We start from the raw sequence: 17,134 nt of genomic DNA, 5'->3' as shown, positions 1-17,134 counted from the left end.
AGAGAAAAAGACTCCCTTTTAAAAGCCTAGTCTTATGATTACCTGGCAGTTTTGATGAATTAGCAGGGAATGTGGTCGTATAGTTGGCTAATCTGGAAAAATAAAAGTCATGGAAAAGATTTTTTTAATCTATCATTTGGTTCCTAAGCCACAACTCTCAACTTTTTGGGGACAAGGTTAGGAGAGCATTCTTTGCCACTGCAAAAAATCTCCCCTTCTGAGTTTTACAGGGTGAGAAGGGCAGAGAGAGCCCCTCCAGCCTCCAGCCTGCACTTGGGGCCCGTTGTGAAATCAGCCAAGTTGTCTAGATGGGTTGAAATGGTGTAGGGTGTGTTCACGCTTGCCTTCCGGAGTTTTAATGTTGTCCAGAAATTTAAATTTCAGAGATTCGGGTTCTCAGGAAGAAATAATTTCCTGTTAGGCAGCCGTATGATGAATCTCCTACTTCAGGTGGCTTCTCTGCGCTGCAGACAACAAGGTATCCTAGCCCCGTTTCTCCTTCTCCTTCCCTGGGAGGAGTTACCCAGCAGCGATGGGGAAGTGACCTCTCTCCTTCTCCCTTGTCCTCAGGAGCCAACGAAGTGCTTCTGGTGGTTGGGGGCTTCGGAAGCCAGCAGTCTCCCATCGACGTGGTAGAGAAGTATGACCCCAAGACTCAGGAGTGGAGCTTTTTGCCAGTAAGTAGTGGTGGAACCAAGCCTGGGGAAAGAGCTTAAATGCAGTCCCTGGCTCCGGATCATAACTAGTCCAGCCCTTGGACTAGAAGAGCCTGGTAACAGCATCGTGTTCCTTACAGCATTAGGTACAGTAGTTAGTTACTGACTAATTAGACATCAGAAATATTAATGACCCTGTGTCACGTTACACTCAGCTGGCCGCCACCATTCCCGCGCCTTCCCGAGCTGCCTGTGCAACTCCCAGGGCGCTCCCCTCGTGCCCTGTTGACCTGCACACTGTGTTAAACTGTGCTAAGCTGAACTGGCGTCCAGCGGAACTTGGAAGTTTGTATCTCTCTCCTTCGGCGTGTCTGTTTCAGTGCTGAATGAACAGTAGTAATTCTGAGAAAACTTGGAAATCTTTTGATCATTTCTCCTAACTTTTTGGGTCTTTGGGTCCTGGCCCTTAGATAGCACGGTGGTAATCACTTTCTACTTTATGGAAGGATACCGGTCTTTAGCCCAGTGCCTTATGGAATAGAAAGGAATCGGATACTGGATAACAGAAGGACGTTAGGTCCTTTGGAAGCCTTGGAAGGAGGCAAATGTAGAGAAGGCTTTAACCTGTAAGAGCATCACAACAAGCAAGAGGTTTTCATCCAGACAGCAGATGAACCTCTGCCCAGAAGGCTTCACAGTGACAGGTGAAGCAGCAGAGGTGCATAGATAAAAACAGGAAGGACAGCAAAAGGGCAGGCCTAAGACTGGCATGACTGAAATGACAGAGGTACCTCCTCTCTCCTGAATCCTAGAGCATCACTCGGAAGAGACGCTATGTAGCCTCAGTGTCCCTTCACGACCGGATCTACGTGATTGGCGGCTACGATGGCCGTTCCCGCCTCAGCTCAGTGGAGTGTCTAGACTACACAGCAGACGAAGATGGGGTCTGGTATTCTGTGGCCCCTATGAATGTCCGACGAGGCCTGGCTGGAGCCACCACCTTAGGAGGTAGGCTGGTGCACAGGGCAGTGTTTGCATTTCGGGGTGGCTGGATCGGGGTTCACACCTCTCTATGAAATGTGGAGGCTACTGGTGAGATCAGATATGCCTTTGTGCTTTCAGAAATACTCATGGGTGTCTCAACGCTGACAACAGAGTTGGTAAATCAAGTCCCGGCGTGCTGAGTGGGGAATTGGCACTAGTTGTAGTTTTGCAAATTCCCATCTAGTCTTGGAATGTTTCTGAAGATTCCATCTTACCCCATTCTGTTTACATGTCTCGATTGTGCTGTCCTCTTTAAAAAGGACTTAATTGACTTATCCCTTAAAAAAACACTTGTTTTTGCCCCCAAACATTGGAAAGAGTTGTGGGAGATTTGTAGAGAAAAGAGTTATCAGAAGCCTCTCGTTCTCTAACAGCTGTGGCTTGTTCATTCTGAGCAGATATGATCTATGTCTCTGGGGGCTTTGACGGAAGCAGGCGTCACACCAGTATGGAGCGGTATGACCCAAACATCGACCAGTGGAGCATGCTGGGAGACATGCAGACGGCCCGGGAAGGCGCAGGCCTCGTGGTGGCCAGCGGGGTCATCTACTGCCTAGGTGTGCGGGCTGGGACGCGGGGAGAACTGATGGGCGGCAGCCTCGGGGTGGGATCCTTTTTACCAGAATGAAGTTCGTAGACGTCCTTCCACTAAAACCCCGGTCTGTCGCAGTATATTTTGCATTAACTGGGATTCTCCTTTTCATGGAAGCAGAAAACAGGGTACTGTCAGATTTCTTTTTGGATTATTGGAACCCTTGAGGGAGAACTGGAACTAAAAGACTTAGTTGAACCACTCGAGAAAGGCAGAATGGGAATGGGCATGAGGACTTACCATTCTTTCTGGAGTGGTCTCTGCTTTGTCTTTCAGGAGGATATGATGGCTTGAATATCTTAAATTCAGTTGAGAAATATGATCCCCATACAGGACACTGGACTAATGTCACACCGATGGCCACCAAGCGCTCTGGTAAGACCAGTCAGATCTTGGGGGGCAACAGATGGAGCGGTCCAAACCTTGTATGTGCAGTGAGGGTGCAGCCACAGGCCAGGCATCGGGCCAGGGCTGCAGCCCCGTCTTCCCTGGAGACGGAGGGAAACATGGGTCAGGTCCATTCTCCTCCAGCCTGTTGTCTCTAAATACAGTGAGACTAAAGGCAGCCTAAACCTTGACTGGGGTACAATTTGAGGGCGAAGGCTTCCTGTCTTACTCGTGTTTTGCATCTGGGCCCCTCCCTGCATCTTAGCAGCCAGTCCAGCTCTGTGCACGCGGTGCACACTGCCTGAGGGAATGTGCGTGTGCGGCGAAGGGGCTTCCTGAGCCCCCAGGCTGGGGCACAGTAAGCAGAGCGCCCTTCCTCTGGGCAAGATGTGCTCCAGAGCCAGTCACAACCCCTTTCCTCCCTTTATTGCCTTCTTTTTTCCACTTCCTTCTTTTCTCCTGATAAGGGTTGGGCCGTGAATTAACAAAGGTGAAGATGACAGCCAGTTCAAGAGGGTTTACAGGCGGGTAACCTGTGCTGGACTAGATTCTTCCAGGCCTGTCTGGCCCCGTCCCCATCCCTCGGCCATTCTGGAATTCAGCTAGCCGTCAGTGACAGTGTTCTGTTTCTAGAAGTCAGATCCTGAGCTTAGCAGTATTCATTTGCTGTACCTTTTCTTCCCCAGGTGCGGGAGTAGCCCTGCTGAATGACCATATTTATGTGGTGGGGGGATTCGATGGTACAGCCCACCTTTCTTCTGTCGAAGCATACAACATTCGCACCGATTCCTGGACAACCGTCACTAGCATGACCACCCCGCGATGCTACGTCGGGGCCACGGTGCTTCGGGGGAGACTTTATGCGATTGCAGGGTGAGGGTTAAACCAGGCATCCAGGGCGGTGTGATCTGAGCAGCATCTGGGGTGGAGATGGGGTTTGGTTCGGGAGGGAGACGGCTTGTTTGGGAGGGGGCCTGTGTGGGAGGGGGCCGTGTGGCTGCAGAGCTCAGTCCCGCCTCTTTCCCCTCAGCTACGACGGGAACTCCCTGCTGAGCAGCATCGAGTGCTACGACCCCATCATCGACAGCTGGGAGGTCGTGACCTCCATGGGAACTCAGCGCTGCGACGCTGGCGTGTGTGTTCTCCGCGAGAAGTGACCGGTCCGAGAGACAGTTTGCAGGGAACCAAGGATCCTTTCCAGAATGTCTGTTTCTCACTGTGTGCACAGAGCGATTACAGGCACCAGTGCCGTGATGATTGTGCTTATTTGACGCCCCTCGCGCTGGTGGTTGTCCCCGAGGAGGGTGGGCAGCAGACCCTCAAGGGAGGAGACTGCACACTGAGTGGGTGTGAGAGGCCAGAGCGCCTCTCCTCCCGGCCGCGGGGGCACTTTCTCCTCGTTTCTGACTCAGCGTGTGCTTGGGAGAATATACATTTAAGTTGTGCCTCGCGTGTTGCAGAGAATTAAGGTGAGTATGAGCGCCGGGGTGTGGGCAGTATCCAGCCTCGATGATTGGAAGGATACCAACTCTTGTTTTACAACAATAAATATCTTTCTAGTCTACAGGTAGCAGGGGCAACACAGTTCCGTTCTGGAGGAAAACAGAGGGAAGAGCCCCGTCAAAACTTTGGGGGGACAGGGTTGGCGTCAGACCTGGGTGTAGAGTGTGGGAAGGGAGCTGGACGTGGTGGAATGTGAGTGAACCTGCGACAGCTGGAAGGCTGAGGAGGGAGTGTTATTTGAGGGTCTCTCCTTGGCCCCCTGGTATTTCTGGGCCCTGGGGACTGAGAGAGTGACAGAGCCAGCACATGTTAGGTGAGCAGAGGTGGAGGAGAAGCGGGCCTTCAGTGGGCCAGGGATAAGCCAGAAGTTCCTGTGATTTCACAGTAGTCCTCCCTGCTGTGAAGGTCTTCCTCTGTTGAATCAAATGCTACTCACTCCACTGTTATGCATCCATACTGTTTAGAGGGGGCGGGGGAGGGGCGGGGTGGCAGCTGCCGAGAAGTTCAGCTGCCTGATTACTCCCTCATTCTTTTAAGGACATACTTCTGCTAAGGTGTGGTTTTTACTGCTGTGTTTTGTACATGTAGTTCTTTGCTATTAGAACGCCCCTTCCCTGTCTTTAAAGTGGATTTTGTTCATCCCAGGACAGAATCATCAGCGACAACTAAAATCCTTTTGTTAGTTTCGGTACGCGCTGTCCCTCCAAGGCTCCCCTGTGCTGTGCAGTGACATTCCTGCTCTGTGGGTATTGGGAGTGTGGGGACGTGATCACCTAAAGAAGGATGCATTTTCCCTTTGCTCTGAAATTCCTTTTTTTCCTCTTTCCCTGAGTTGTACTGACCTCAAGTTCATTTTGTTTGTATTTTTTTTAAGAAAATCTTGAAAATCAATGGTCTCAAGTGCCTGTCTTGCAGACATTTTGGGGGACCAGGCATAGGGATCAGCTGCAGGTCCTGTCTCTTCAGCCCGTTCACCTGTGTGTTTGCCAGCTAGCTCTGCTGTGTCTCTGTTAGACAGGTAAGAGATCTCCGGAGACTCCCATCAATACAAGGTTATCTGAATTGCATATTCACGGACTCTCACAGTTGGATTTTACTTAGAAACCACAGGGGATAAAGAAGAGGCAATCTTGGGCTTGTTTTGTAACCAGTTGCATTTTAGGGTTTTAGTCGCCCCAGTCCTTTTTCCATTTGCCTCGATTTGTGTCACAAACAGCTGTTTGTGATGCAAACAGCTATGCGGAAGGCTTGCAGAACTGCAAAACTCTTGATACTCCCAGAGCAAAGGGAAGGGGGAGCCAAAGAGGTTCAGCAAAGAGGCCGGCCGGCCTTTCTCTAGCAGAGGGATTGTGCCTGTGATGAAACCGAACTGTGAGACGTGTGCCTCGTTCTCTCAGGAAGAGACCAGGGGAGGCACAGGAGCGGAGGGGGTGAAGAACCCATGGCTCTGGGCTCTGGGCTGTCTTCATGGCTGACTTCGGAGTTTCAGACCAAATTCCCAAGTAGTTCTTAGATGGCAGCCACAGCTGAATAGCCCCCCTCCGTCCCTTTCCACTCTTTCCCCAGTCTTCTGTGCTTTCCCCTACTCATGGATCTACGCACAGCTACCCCTTATTTGGTGGTTCCTTCTGGTTTTCTAGCTCCCGTAACTGGCAGGCAGCCACTAAGTTATGCAACCTCTGAAAGCTACCTTCATCTTGTGTCACCTGTCACCTCCACCACAATACAGACATCCGATTAGTTTTTAGGTTGTACGTGAGTTTACTTTAATTGTCCCAAATCCATTCCTGTGTTTTTTTTCCCTCTGCTACCACGTAGTTCAGACTTTTATCTTTTGCCCAGACTCAGGGAGCACAGTCTCCTGATACCCTTACCTCTACTCTTCTCTTGCTTTCCAGTCTAGCCCCTCCATTTGGTCATCAGTTATCTTTCTAAAGCACGGACAGGGCCATTACAATACCAAACGTACAACACATTTTCAGTAAATATCCAACAGTTATTTCTGGCCTAAAAGTCCATAGATGCCCACTGTCCATGTTATAAGGTTTGAATTCCTTCGCATGACACTAGACCCCTGGCGATCTGGACTCACGGCACCTTTCTGATCTTGCCTCCTCTACCACCCTCCCTTCCCCCAGGTATCACGTGCTTCATCCACAGTGGTCTTAACCATTCCTAAGTTTGTTCTCACCCTTGTGGATATATTACACCCTTCCTTCTATCTGAAATAATCTTGTTCTCCCGAAAAAATCCTAGTCACCTTTTAATGCCCAATTCAAGTGTCACCTAGGTAAAGCCTTTTCTGACTCCCCGTATGGAATTACTCCTGATCTGTGCTTTGTTCCCTGGATTGTCTTTATCACATGTCCTTGGGTTTGGGTCTGTCTTCCTATTTAAACTGCGTTCTCCAGTACAAAGTGCCTGTCGTCATAGTATCCTCAGGGTGTAGCATATTCCGTTATTGCTCAGCAAATGTTGAATTAATGAAGGACAGAGAGGAAGAAGAAAAACGTGCCGCCGACAGGGGCTGGTGGGTAGATGAGACGTTTCTCAGGCGGCTTGGCTCCCCTTCTATCTGCCTCCCCTGCCATCTCAGGAAGGCCACGCCTGCCGCACTACAACTAGTAAGCTAGACATCTGAAGACGAACCGGAGAGAGTGAGATGCAGTGTAACGACCCAGCAGTGGCTCTAGGGCCATGCCTGGACCCGTGGGCCCTGGAAGGCAGCCTTTCCGACTTTTACCGCCTCACTGCGCTACGACCGACCCATAGGGAAACTGGGACTCGAGACGTTTCTGGAAGCGCGTCAACACCAGGTCTTGCCACGTAGTTAGTGGTCAGTGTGATTAGTACAGAGAGCAGCAACTGAAGCTTCCAGGCGCCTGTCTCCGCCCACAAGGCAGGTGTCCCTGTAGGTCGCGTCCCGTGTGAGCCACTGCGGCTGAGATTTGCTGATGGGGGTCTGACCCCAGGACGTCCCCGTCGTTCACGGGACTAAACGCACACCTGGACTGCCTCAGTTTCACTCAGTGTAAGGGAAGCCCAGCGCCCAGGTGAGCCTGGGCAGAAGCTCTGTCACGTCCCAGAAGGGACCTAGCACAAAACCACGCCGACACCCGGCCGCCTGTGCGGCGGCGAACGGCCGCGCCTGCGCAGTGGCGTCCAGGGCCGGGAAGCGGCGCCTGCGCTGAAGGAGCGCTGCCGGCTCCGCCGCCGCCGCCGAGACCGCGCCTGCGCAGTGCGAAGAGGTCGCCCTGAGACCGCGCCTGCGCGTCGCCGCCAAGGGCCCGGGTGGAGGCCATGGAGCCCGCGGCGCCGCCGAGCGAGCTGGTGTCGGCGGAGGGCCGGAACCGGAAGGCGGTGCTGTGCCAGCGCTGCGGCTCCCGCGTGCTGCAGCCGGGCACGGCGCTCTTCTCCCGCCGGCAGGTGAGGGGACGCGGAGGGAAACGGGGGGAGGGGCGGCGACACCGGGTCCCTTTCGGCTTGGACCCGGACACACGACCGGACACTGGCGCCCCGGGGCCGCGCCTGCCGACCGCGGGTGCCGACGCCGGGCCGCTGTAGACCGACCTTCTAGGGAGCCTGAGCGTTCCTTCCTCAGGCTCAGGTGTCGATGCCCGTCGTCCCGCTGTCACGTTCCGCAGCCTCCTCCCTACTGCGCCGCCACGCCCCGCCCTGGGAGTGGGCGCGGGTCCCGGGGGGGGGGGAGTGGGCGGGGAAACTGGGGGACGGTTCGCACTGGGCGGGTGGGCACGGTGGGGGAGGGACGGGACGTGGGGGCCGTCCTGGGGGCGAGGCCCGAACCCGCAGAGCGCTCGCTCGCTCCCGGGTCTGTGATCTCCGCCGACGTCGTGAATCACTAGGAGTGTCGTTCACACCGCTGCACAGATCCCGTGTCCCACGTCCCGTGTCCCGCGCCCGCTGCCCCGAGACTGCGCGTGAGGGAGGACACAGACATTGGGATTTAAGTAAATGAGGGAGTGAAGTTCTCAGTCCGTGAGCCTAAGGGTTAGAGCAGGCGGAGCGGATCCGCGTGTCGCAGGCGCCATCGGTCACCCGACGTGTTCTTTTTTTTAAGCCCTGTGAACGGTTTCTTTATAAAATGTTCAGACCCCCGACTCGGTCCTTTGTGAAATCTCACCTGCAGTCTGGGGCAGAGGAAATTACAGTCACAGAGGAAAGAAACACCAAAGAGCTTGATAATGTAGGGAAAGGGTGATGAGTTAGAGAAGGGAATAGTTGCTTTGTTACCTTTTGAGGGAGAGGTCAGTTGGGGCAGGAGAGGGGGGTGGAAGATGAGCTTGTGGGAGAGAAAGAATAGAGCATTGTTTGGTTGAGAATGAGAGCATACCGAGACATTATTCTCAAACTAAGCATGCACCTAACATAGGACCCAGCTAGTGTTCTCCGGGCCTTTATCCCTGGCGGGGTGAAAACATGTTCACACAAAACCTGTGCACAAATGTTCACTGCACCTTTATTCCTAAGAGCCGAAACCCAGAAACAGCCCAGCAGGCCTTCTGCTGGTGAATGATGCCACACCATGGGCACCACAACTTGGATGAGAATGAATCTCCAGGGAATTACGCTGAGTGAAGAAAGCTGGTCCCCAAAGATTACTGTTGCATCATTCCATTTCTATGACATTTTTGCATTTTAGAAATGGTCAACAGATTAGTGATGGCCAGGGTTTAGGAAGCGGGGGCGGGTCAGGGGAGTTGGCAAGGGTGGTTATAAAAGGGTGGACGGGTGGTGGTGATGGCTGCACAATAATGGGAATGTACTTAATGGCACCAAAGTGCCCACTTACAAGTAATTTAAATGGTACAGCCTGTGTTACGTATCGTTCATCACAGTGAGACGTCGGGAATCGAACTGGGACGAGCCTCAGGTGTGTTGGGCAGTGTTGTCGTAGTCATTGCTGCAGGACAAAATCACCCCAGACAGTGACTTAAAACATTAACGTTGATTTTGCTCACAAATTTGGGGGTTGGCAGGGCCCAGCTACGGCTCAGAAGTTCTCTCATTCATGGTCTTTCACGGGGCAGCGGTTAGAGGGCTCATCTCAGAAGCTTGCTCACGCCCATGTCTGCCTGTGGACTGAGAGGATTCAGGCACCTGGAACAGGCTGTGACGGGCCGGCCGCTCCTCCCGGTATCCGCCAGGAGGCCTCAGGGTCACCAGGGCTCCCAGAGCAACTGTTCCAAGAGCAACCTGCAGAAGTGGCCCAGCCTTCCCTAACCTAGCCTGTCACTCCCACCTTGGCCTGCCCAGGCTCAAGGGGAGAGGCACGGTCTCCACATCTTGGAAAGGTTGTCAGAGAATTTGTGGACATTTGTGTGGTTTTAAAACCACCACAAGGGACTTCCCTGGTGGCGCAGTGGTTAAGAATCTGTCTGCCAGTGCAGGAGACACGGGTTTGAGCCCTGGTCCTGGAAGATCCCACATGCCGCGGAGCAACTAAGCCCGTGTGCTATAACTACTGAGCCTGCTCTCTAGAGCCCGCGAGCCACAACTACTGAGCCCACACACTGCAACTACTAAAGCCCGTGTGCGTAGAGCCCGTGCTCCACAGCAAGAGAAGCCACTGCAATAAGAAGCCTGCACGCCCCAACGAAGAGTAGCCCCCGCCCACTGCAACTAGAGAAAACCACGCGCGGCAACGAAGACCCAGTGCAGCGATAAACAGATAGATAGATAAATATATATATATATATGTCGGGTTCTTTCCCCATGTCAGTATCTTTAAAAAAATAATAATAAAAAATAATAAAACCACCACATGTACTCACTGAAGGGGGAAAAATTACAAAAAAGGTTAACAGAAGGTTACTGTAACAGTTTTTATTCTCATCTATAGTACAGCATGCTTGCCAAGTTCTCTATAATGAGAATGTATTTTTACAAAGAGAAAGGAAATATTTTATTTTTTAACGGGTACTGTTAATAGTTCTTGAAGAAAGCAGAAGAGGTTTCACTGAGACATCAGCAGAATCTCAGCGTCGTGGTGTTCGATGTGTCTCACAGAGCTGTCCGGGATCAGGGGTGCTGGCCGGGGCCTTGGCCGCACAGCTAACCCACCTCGTCAGGGGTCTGGCGACTTTGGCCCCCAGGCAGCCGAGTTGGCCACCTCAAATTAGGTGTTAATTTCTAGATTTCCACCCCAGTAGTCTGTCCAGAAAGCCTCATTGTGTCCCACATGTTACATCCCACAGCGTGACCCTAGCGTTGTCCTCTACTTTGTTGAGGTCCAGGCACAGATACACAGACAAGTGCACATACATGGCTCTGACTTAACAGGATTTCAGTAAAAATGGAAATGTTGAGGAAGAGAGGGAACAGGACCCAGTGTGACTGACCCCTTGAATGGATGGCTAGTAATAGTTCGTGCCCTTTAGTCACTAATCAAGTGGGAGACAGCAGAGGTGGCCTTATGCACTGCGAACGGGGACAATGTGAGGGAGATTCGCGCTCCTTTGCTAGACATGTCCTGAGGGCTAATGCTTATATAGTCTTCGATTTTCTCCCCTCACGTTTCACTCCTCTTGCATTTAGTTAAGATGTGATTTCACACCCACAGTATAGGAGGTAGGCTGGAAATGTACCTAGGGACGTTTAGGCCCACAGAAAATTACTCTTAGGACTGGAATTCAGGTTTTCTGGTTCCTGAATTTTGATTCCTACCTCTCTTTGCCTCTGCCTTTACTCAGGGTAAAACAAAGCATTAGGGACTCATTTAACCATCAGATGAGGCAAAAAGAGTGGCTGGAATGACAATATAACAGGAAGAGGGACTGTCATATTTTGTGATGTCCTCAGATGAAGTCTCAGGTGACACAGCAAAGGGAAATGCACAGATGTGTTTTAATAAGCCGAGTGCTTGGAGGACAGGGAGGGGGAATGTTCTGGATCAGAGCTCCCTCCTCCCTGCCAGGGATGCCCTACCAGCGTCAGCAGGCCTGGAGTTCGGAAGTGCGGGCTCCAGGGTATTTCACACACTGGCAGCTCTTGTGGACTTCCTGACATTCTCATCCCCACCAGAGCATTGACCTGTTTTGGATTGATGTCAGTCTAATTTTTAAAAAACTTTTAAAATTGTTAGCTTTTGTCCTGATTGCCAATGCCGGGCTAGCACACTAAGGCCATCCTATTTTTATTAGAGTTTGGGGGTGCGTTGGTAGTGAATCATGGGGTGGGGAATACTCTGCGCACTGGCGGCAGCCATAGTGAGGAGCAGGGAAGGAGCTTGGTTGACGTGTACTTCAGTGGGCGGGGCAGCTGAGGCGTCCGCTAATCACGTGGAAGAAGTCAAAGGGGTTGTGTGCGTGCGTGCGTGCGTGCGCATGCTTTCTCCTCGGGAATGGCAGATGCAAGGGTCCTAGAGATAATATTCCAAATTCTAGAACTAGATTTTCCTTTTTAATGTTCCTTTTATGAGATAAACCCCGTATCTTCGTAACAACAGTGATGGAGTAGCGTGAAGCCGGACATCCTGTTTGCTCTTGTCCCAAATATTTGCGCCCTGCTCTGTGTCACTTGCCGTTCCAGGCAGTGGGGATGTGGTAATGAACAGGAAAAGTGAGCTGGTGGAGGGAGCCCCCTGGTAAGTAACAGCCAGTAAACTGATCAGATGATTTCAGAAACGACAAGTAGGAAATGGAGCAGCATAAGGAAACTTTGGGGGTGATGAATATGCTCGTTATCTTGATCGTGGTAAAGCTTTGTTGGTGTGCAGTATACGTGTGCCAGAATGTGTCAGATTGGCCACGTTGGTGTGCGTCAGTTATGCCTCAGCTGAGCCACTTTAAAGAATACACATGCAGTGGGCAGCATGGGAAGCTCGTGCAGTTTGTCCGGTTGGGGGAGACCCTGAGGAGGCCACGAGGGAGCCGAGGGTCCGGGGGCGGGGGCGGGGGCGGGGAGGAGGAGCCCGAGGAGGGGGAGGGGAGGAACAGGCCGGCCCTGAGGACCCAGGGCGTCCCGGTTACCGCGGCAACCAGGCAGCGCCTCTCCCCCTGCTCCTGAGAGGCGGGCGAGGACCGGGGCGCCTGGGCTGGGGGAGCCTCGGGGGCCGGCCGTGCGGAGTGAGCGGGCTCTGCTGTGTTCTCTCCGCGCAGCTCTGCCTCCCGCCCATGCGGAAGAAGCCGGCGCTGGCCGACGGCGGCAGCCCTGAGGGCGACCTTCTGCAGGAGCACTGGCTGGTGGAGGACATGTTCACTTTCGAGAACGTGGGCTTCACCAAGGACGTGGGCAACATCAAGTTCCTGGTCTGCGCGGACTGCGAGATCGGCCCCATCGGCTGGCACTGCCTGGACGACAAGAACAGTTTCTATGTGGCCTTGGAACGGGTTTCCCATGAGTGACTGAGGGGAGGGGACGCAGCTCCACCCCCGCTATAAAAGCTACTCCCCACAAGGACGGCCGAGTCGCCTTCTCTGCGCTAACGTCAGTCACGGGTGTCGGCCCGCCCCGTCCAGCACGCGTCCCCGTGCTTCCTCACAGCCTCAGCGCCGGCCTCCTGCTTAGTTCACAGGCGTTCCCACCTTTGCTCGGCTCCCTTTCCCCCCGGGTTTAGGACACGGGGTGCTTCCACAGATCTCCCCTCCCGGCCTCCTGCTCTCCTGTACCCTGGGCTCTCACCCTCACAGACCAGTTATGCGACCTTTTAGCCATGATGACGCGTGACAGATGGTGCTCATGATGGTGCTGACGGTTGAAACCCGCCTTTTTCTCATTCAGGAAAGCGCACGGACGTCTGTTGTGTGGCTAACTTTATCTACAGTAATTTATTCTTTCTAAAAGTAAAGCATTTCCAAACTGCAGTATTTAAACCACTAATCAGAAACACATTCCTTTGGACATGCCTCTAAGAAAGACCACGTTTAGGGCCCCCCCCCAGGCTGACAGTGACTTTATTGTCCCTTCAAATCTCGATGTAGTTTTTCTTTGTATTCGCTCCGCACTGCTATATATAGCCTGTAAGCCGGAAGTCAGATTTCCAACCCCATCTGTCAGCTACCCCGAGCGAAACTCAGCCCTGGCTGTGTTCCCAAGATCTCCTGGAGTCAGCGGAGAGTGTGGGACGTAGGGGGCGGGCCTTTGCCACATCACACATGACTTCATTGGTTTGTCTGACGTGGACGCATATAACTCTCATCTAACTCTCTCTTTGCTCCTAGGACAGACTTCTTAAGTGGATGGTGTCATCATTACTGTATGCGCTGGGCGTGGTCCTCACAGATTTCTGATTCAGTTGGAATCTCTAGACTAACCCAGAATACAGACTTTCCGTCCAGATGCCTCTCTTTGTAGCTGTGGGGTTTCTCTGACAGTTCGATGTTCAGTACGATTCTCAGTTCTGTCATTTCTCTTCTGAAACGACTCACCATCTCAGAAGGAATCTGTGAAACCAGGTTCCGGGTATCCTCCCATCTTCGGTGCCTTTAAGGCTCAGGAGACCTAGAATGCAAATGAGGGCTAAGTGGAGACCTTACAGACATTCCGTCGAACCTGTTTTCCAGTTGCTTCCTCCCTCCTTCTCCCCAGAACTTGGTCTAAGGGCCCCCCAACTAAAGTGCGGGCCTTGGGCACAGTTTTGCCACCAACCTCCTCCCCTAGAAAGGTGGCTTCCGTTCCCGGCCGTAGCCTCACAAGCTCTGGTAGAAAATGAGAGAACTGTTTTCTAGACAAATGGTCAGATGTCCATGATTATGGCATTTGCAGAAAAACTGTGAGAATATCCACTCAGGTCAGAAGGAACAAAACCACATAGATGCCTCTGGGGACATGTGGCCCCTCGTATCATGAGCCAAAACCTGGGCAAAGCGTTTTTTTAATTAGACTTTTACTTTTCTTTCCTTTTTTAATCACAGAAATAGTACACATTCATTGCAGATAAATACAAAAGTAGGTATATGGGGATATGTGTATATGTATAGCTGATTCACTTTGTTGTAGGGCAGAAACTAACACACCATTATAAAGCAATTCTACTCCAACAAAGATGTTAAAAAAAAAAGTAGGTAGAAAAATGTTTTTAATCATTCATATTTTCACCATGCAGAGACTGCCGACGGTAATGTGGTGTTATGCTCTCAGTGTTTTTCTATATGTACTGTATAAATAAACGTAGGGTTTTTAAAACAAATATGAGATCATGTGGTACTCTCATAACTTGCTTTTTCCATTTAACAAAATACTGACTTCCCACGTAGGTGACGTCCATCTCCGCCGTTGTATTTCTGTACTGTAATTTATTTTACAGTCCACTGTTAGATTGTCTCCAGCCTCTCCTAAACCATGTGATATAAGGTGCAACCTTGTAGCTGAATCTGTCCAGGCTTTTGTACTGTTTCCCCGGCTGCGTCAGCAGTAGCGGGCTTGCAGGGTGTGTGCGTCTTCACGGCTCTGCTGACTGACGCACACACCCCGGAACAGCTGTGCGGCTTTACCCTCCTCCCCAGCAGTTCCTAACACTGGGTATTTATTATCTTAAATGAATATGTTGATACTTTAATAGTAGGAAAAATAGTGTCTCGTTGTATTAATTTGCATTTATTTTATTTCTAATGAAAGTTTTATATATTTACTGGTCATTTGTGTTTCGTTTCTTGAGAATTCCCAGACTTTGTTCCTCCAATAGCCGAAATATCGAGTTGTTATTCTGCCTTTTCAGCTTGATTTGAAAGAAATAAAGGCATTTAAACAGTGACAATTAGATTCTTGCACGTCCTTGGGAAGAATGTATAATTGGAAACAGAGAGGAGGGCTGAAACCTGCGCCTTAGGATTTACCCTGGGGCCTGTCGTGGAATGAAGGTCGTCTCCCTGCCCCCCACACATGGTGGGCTCTGGGGAAAGCCTTGTGAGTCAGGTCGCTGTGTGCGCCGGGGCACCAGGGGGAGCCCACGACCGCGGCTGTGAGTATCGAGGCTGCAGCTGCAGTGGGGGAGCGGTTGATTTTTCCAGGGCCTTCCTGTTTTGACACAATTAAAGGTGGATAGCGGTGTACTGACACTTTACTGCTGTTAGCGCGCTGCATGAGGATCCTCAGAACTCCGCCGTGTGGCTGTGAGGACCTCTGCTCCCAGTACTGGTGGACTGACCATCCCAGTGAGGGCAGCTCGAAAGGCTGGGTACATACTTTAAAAGTCCGGAGGCATCAGGGCGCTAACACGAGTTTGGAGAACTACTGGAACGGGACCACGGAGAAGATGCAGGCCCCGGGCGGTGGGCTTAGTGTGATAGACGCTCTCCTCCTGGCGGCGCTTTCCAGCTTAGAGGAGGCAGTTCGGAGGGTGATGGGTGGTCCTGACGCCCTTGCAGAAGTCAGGGACAGGGCCTGTCACACGGTGTGGACCAGGCGGCCGGCCCTCACTTCGGGTTGGGGCCCTCGGTCCTTTGCCCCCGGAAGCAGGGCAAAGCAGGGTGGGGAGTAGAAAGTTTCTAGGACGGATTGCAGCTCAGCCTCCAAATCTCAGCCTTTGAAATTGGATTAAGGTGATCCCAAGGGGTCGTTGGCCCAGGCCTTTGGCATGAGCAAACAAAAACCCTCTCTAGAGGAAAATGACACCATCCTAAACTTCAAATTCTTTCTGCAAACAATTTTGCTAATACAATATCCTGAATATAATAAAATGTAACCAAGCATATGGTTACATTTGATCCATTCAAGCTGACATCTGATTTATTGAGATTCAGGAGCCTGTGAGTTAAGGATGGTTTTTGCCTACATAAAATTCTCAGTTTTGCCTCTTAGCCCACAAAGCCTAAAATATTTATCTGGTCCTTAAAGAAAAATTTTGCCAACTCATGACTAATTGTAAAGATGTCGCCTTTTCCCCAAACCGATGTATATAAATTTAATAAAATCCCAATCAAAAACCCAACAGGTTTTGTGTGTGTGAAATTCAACAAACTGATTCTAAAAGTTATATGTAAGGGGACTTCCCTGGTGTTCGAGTGGCTAAGACTCCAAGCTCCCAATGCAGGGGACCCAGGTTCGATCCCTGGTCAAGGGCACTAGATCCCACATGCATGCCACAACTAAAGATCCCGCACTCAGCAATGGAGATCCCGAGTGCTGCAACTAAGACCTGGCACAGCCAAATAAATAGATAAATATTTTTTTAAATAAAGTAATAAAATAAAATAAAAGTTATATGTAAGTTCAGAGGACTAAGACTAGCCAAGACGGTCATGGAGAAAAACCAGATGGGAGAATTTCTCTTTTGGAGAGACATCACAGTTTGTCACAAGGGTAAAACAAAATCTCTCAGAAACAGCACCGTGCATACGGATACTTGATTTATGACAAAGGTGGGGGTCGTGATCTGGAAGGGCAGGGTCAGGAGGGCTTCTGCAAGGTTGGTAACATTCTAGTTTTTAACTATCTGCATAGTGGTTATGTCATAAATTAAGCTGTACATCTTTTGTGCACTTTTCTGAACATGTTATTTTCATCATAAAAAGGTTTTTTAAAGAAAGTAACTAATGGTCCTATACAGAGCCCACTTTTGTAAGCAATTCAGTCATTTGGAAGCAGAAACCACCTGCACAGCCTTGTCACTGGCTCAAGAATGATGAGCCTGGGCGTGGCCCTGGTGTCTCCCTGGTACCTTGATTGTTCACCAAGAGGATAAGCTTGTTCCCACAAAGTCTCTCCCTCTTCCTTTGCCCCTCCCCTGCCCGGGCTCACCGTGTTTGTCATTTCAGTTACCTGTCACTTCGTTGCTACGTGATGGGGGTGCACGGGGAAGGGGTGCCGACAGGAAAAGGATGCAGACTTGTCAGGATTCTTCCGATGGCTTGAAAACTAGAGTTGACCGTGGGCCTTCCCCTCCAACCTTGGGAGTATTTTAAATTCCTGGAGCTGAGATGAGTAGGGGTGTGTGAGAAGAAATCAAGGGACCTCATCTTACATGGAGTGGGGAGGCCAGAAGGGGGGCCTTTCA

General features: G+C 51.2%; 2 protein-coding genes across 3 annotated transcripts in view; both read left to right on the top strand.

The window, feature by feature from the left end:
• LOC309797677 (kelch-like protein 12) overlaps nucleotides 1-5,073 on the top strand; it is a 28,019-nt gene extending 22,946 nt beyond the window's left edge. For both annotated transcript variants that reach the window (XM_082646127.1, XM_082646126.1), the window contains exons 7-12: nucleotides 571-677; nucleotides 1,469-1,664; nucleotides 2,099-2,257; nucleotides 2,569-2,667; nucleotides 3,366-3,552; nucleotides 3,710-5,073. In XM_082646127.1, coding sequence (XP_082502253.1) covers nucleotides 571-677; nucleotides 1,469-1,664; nucleotides 2,099-2,257; nucleotides 2,569-2,667; nucleotides 3,366-3,552; nucleotides 3,710-3,836 — 875 coding nt within the window. In that variant the 3' untranslated portion in view covers nucleotides 3,837-5,073. The remainder of the gene's footprint in view (nucleotides 1-570; nucleotides 678-1,468; nucleotides 1,665-2,098; nucleotides 2,258-2,568; nucleotides 2,668-3,365; nucleotides 3,553-3,709) is intronic.
• A 2,355-nt stretch (nucleotides 5,074-7,428) lies between these two features.
• LOC309797678 (guanine nucleotide exchange factor MSS4) lies at nucleotides 7,429-15,058 on the top strand. Its single transcript, XM_082646128.1, has 2 exons — nucleotides 7,429-7,608; nucleotides 12,300-15,058. The coding sequence occupies exons 1-2, from the start codon at nucleotides 7,483-7,485 to the stop codon at nucleotides 12,543-12,545; spliced, it is 372 nt and encodes a 123-aa protein (XP_082502254.1). The 5' UTR covers nucleotides 7,429-7,482; the 3' UTR covers nucleotides 12,546-15,058.
• The last annotated feature ends 2,076 nt before the right edge of the window (nucleotides 15,059-17,134 follow it).

The sequence above is a fragment of the Mesoplodon mirus genome (genome assembly GCF_964341445.2).
Source record: "Mesoplodon mirus genome assembly, contig: HAP1_SCAFFOLD_859, whole genome shotgun sequence".
Lineage (NCBI taxonomy): Eukaryota > Metazoa > Chordata > Mammalia > Artiodactyla > Ziphiidae > Mesoplodon > Mesoplodon mirus.
This window is presented reverse-complemented; position numbering and strand designations above follow the sequence as displayed.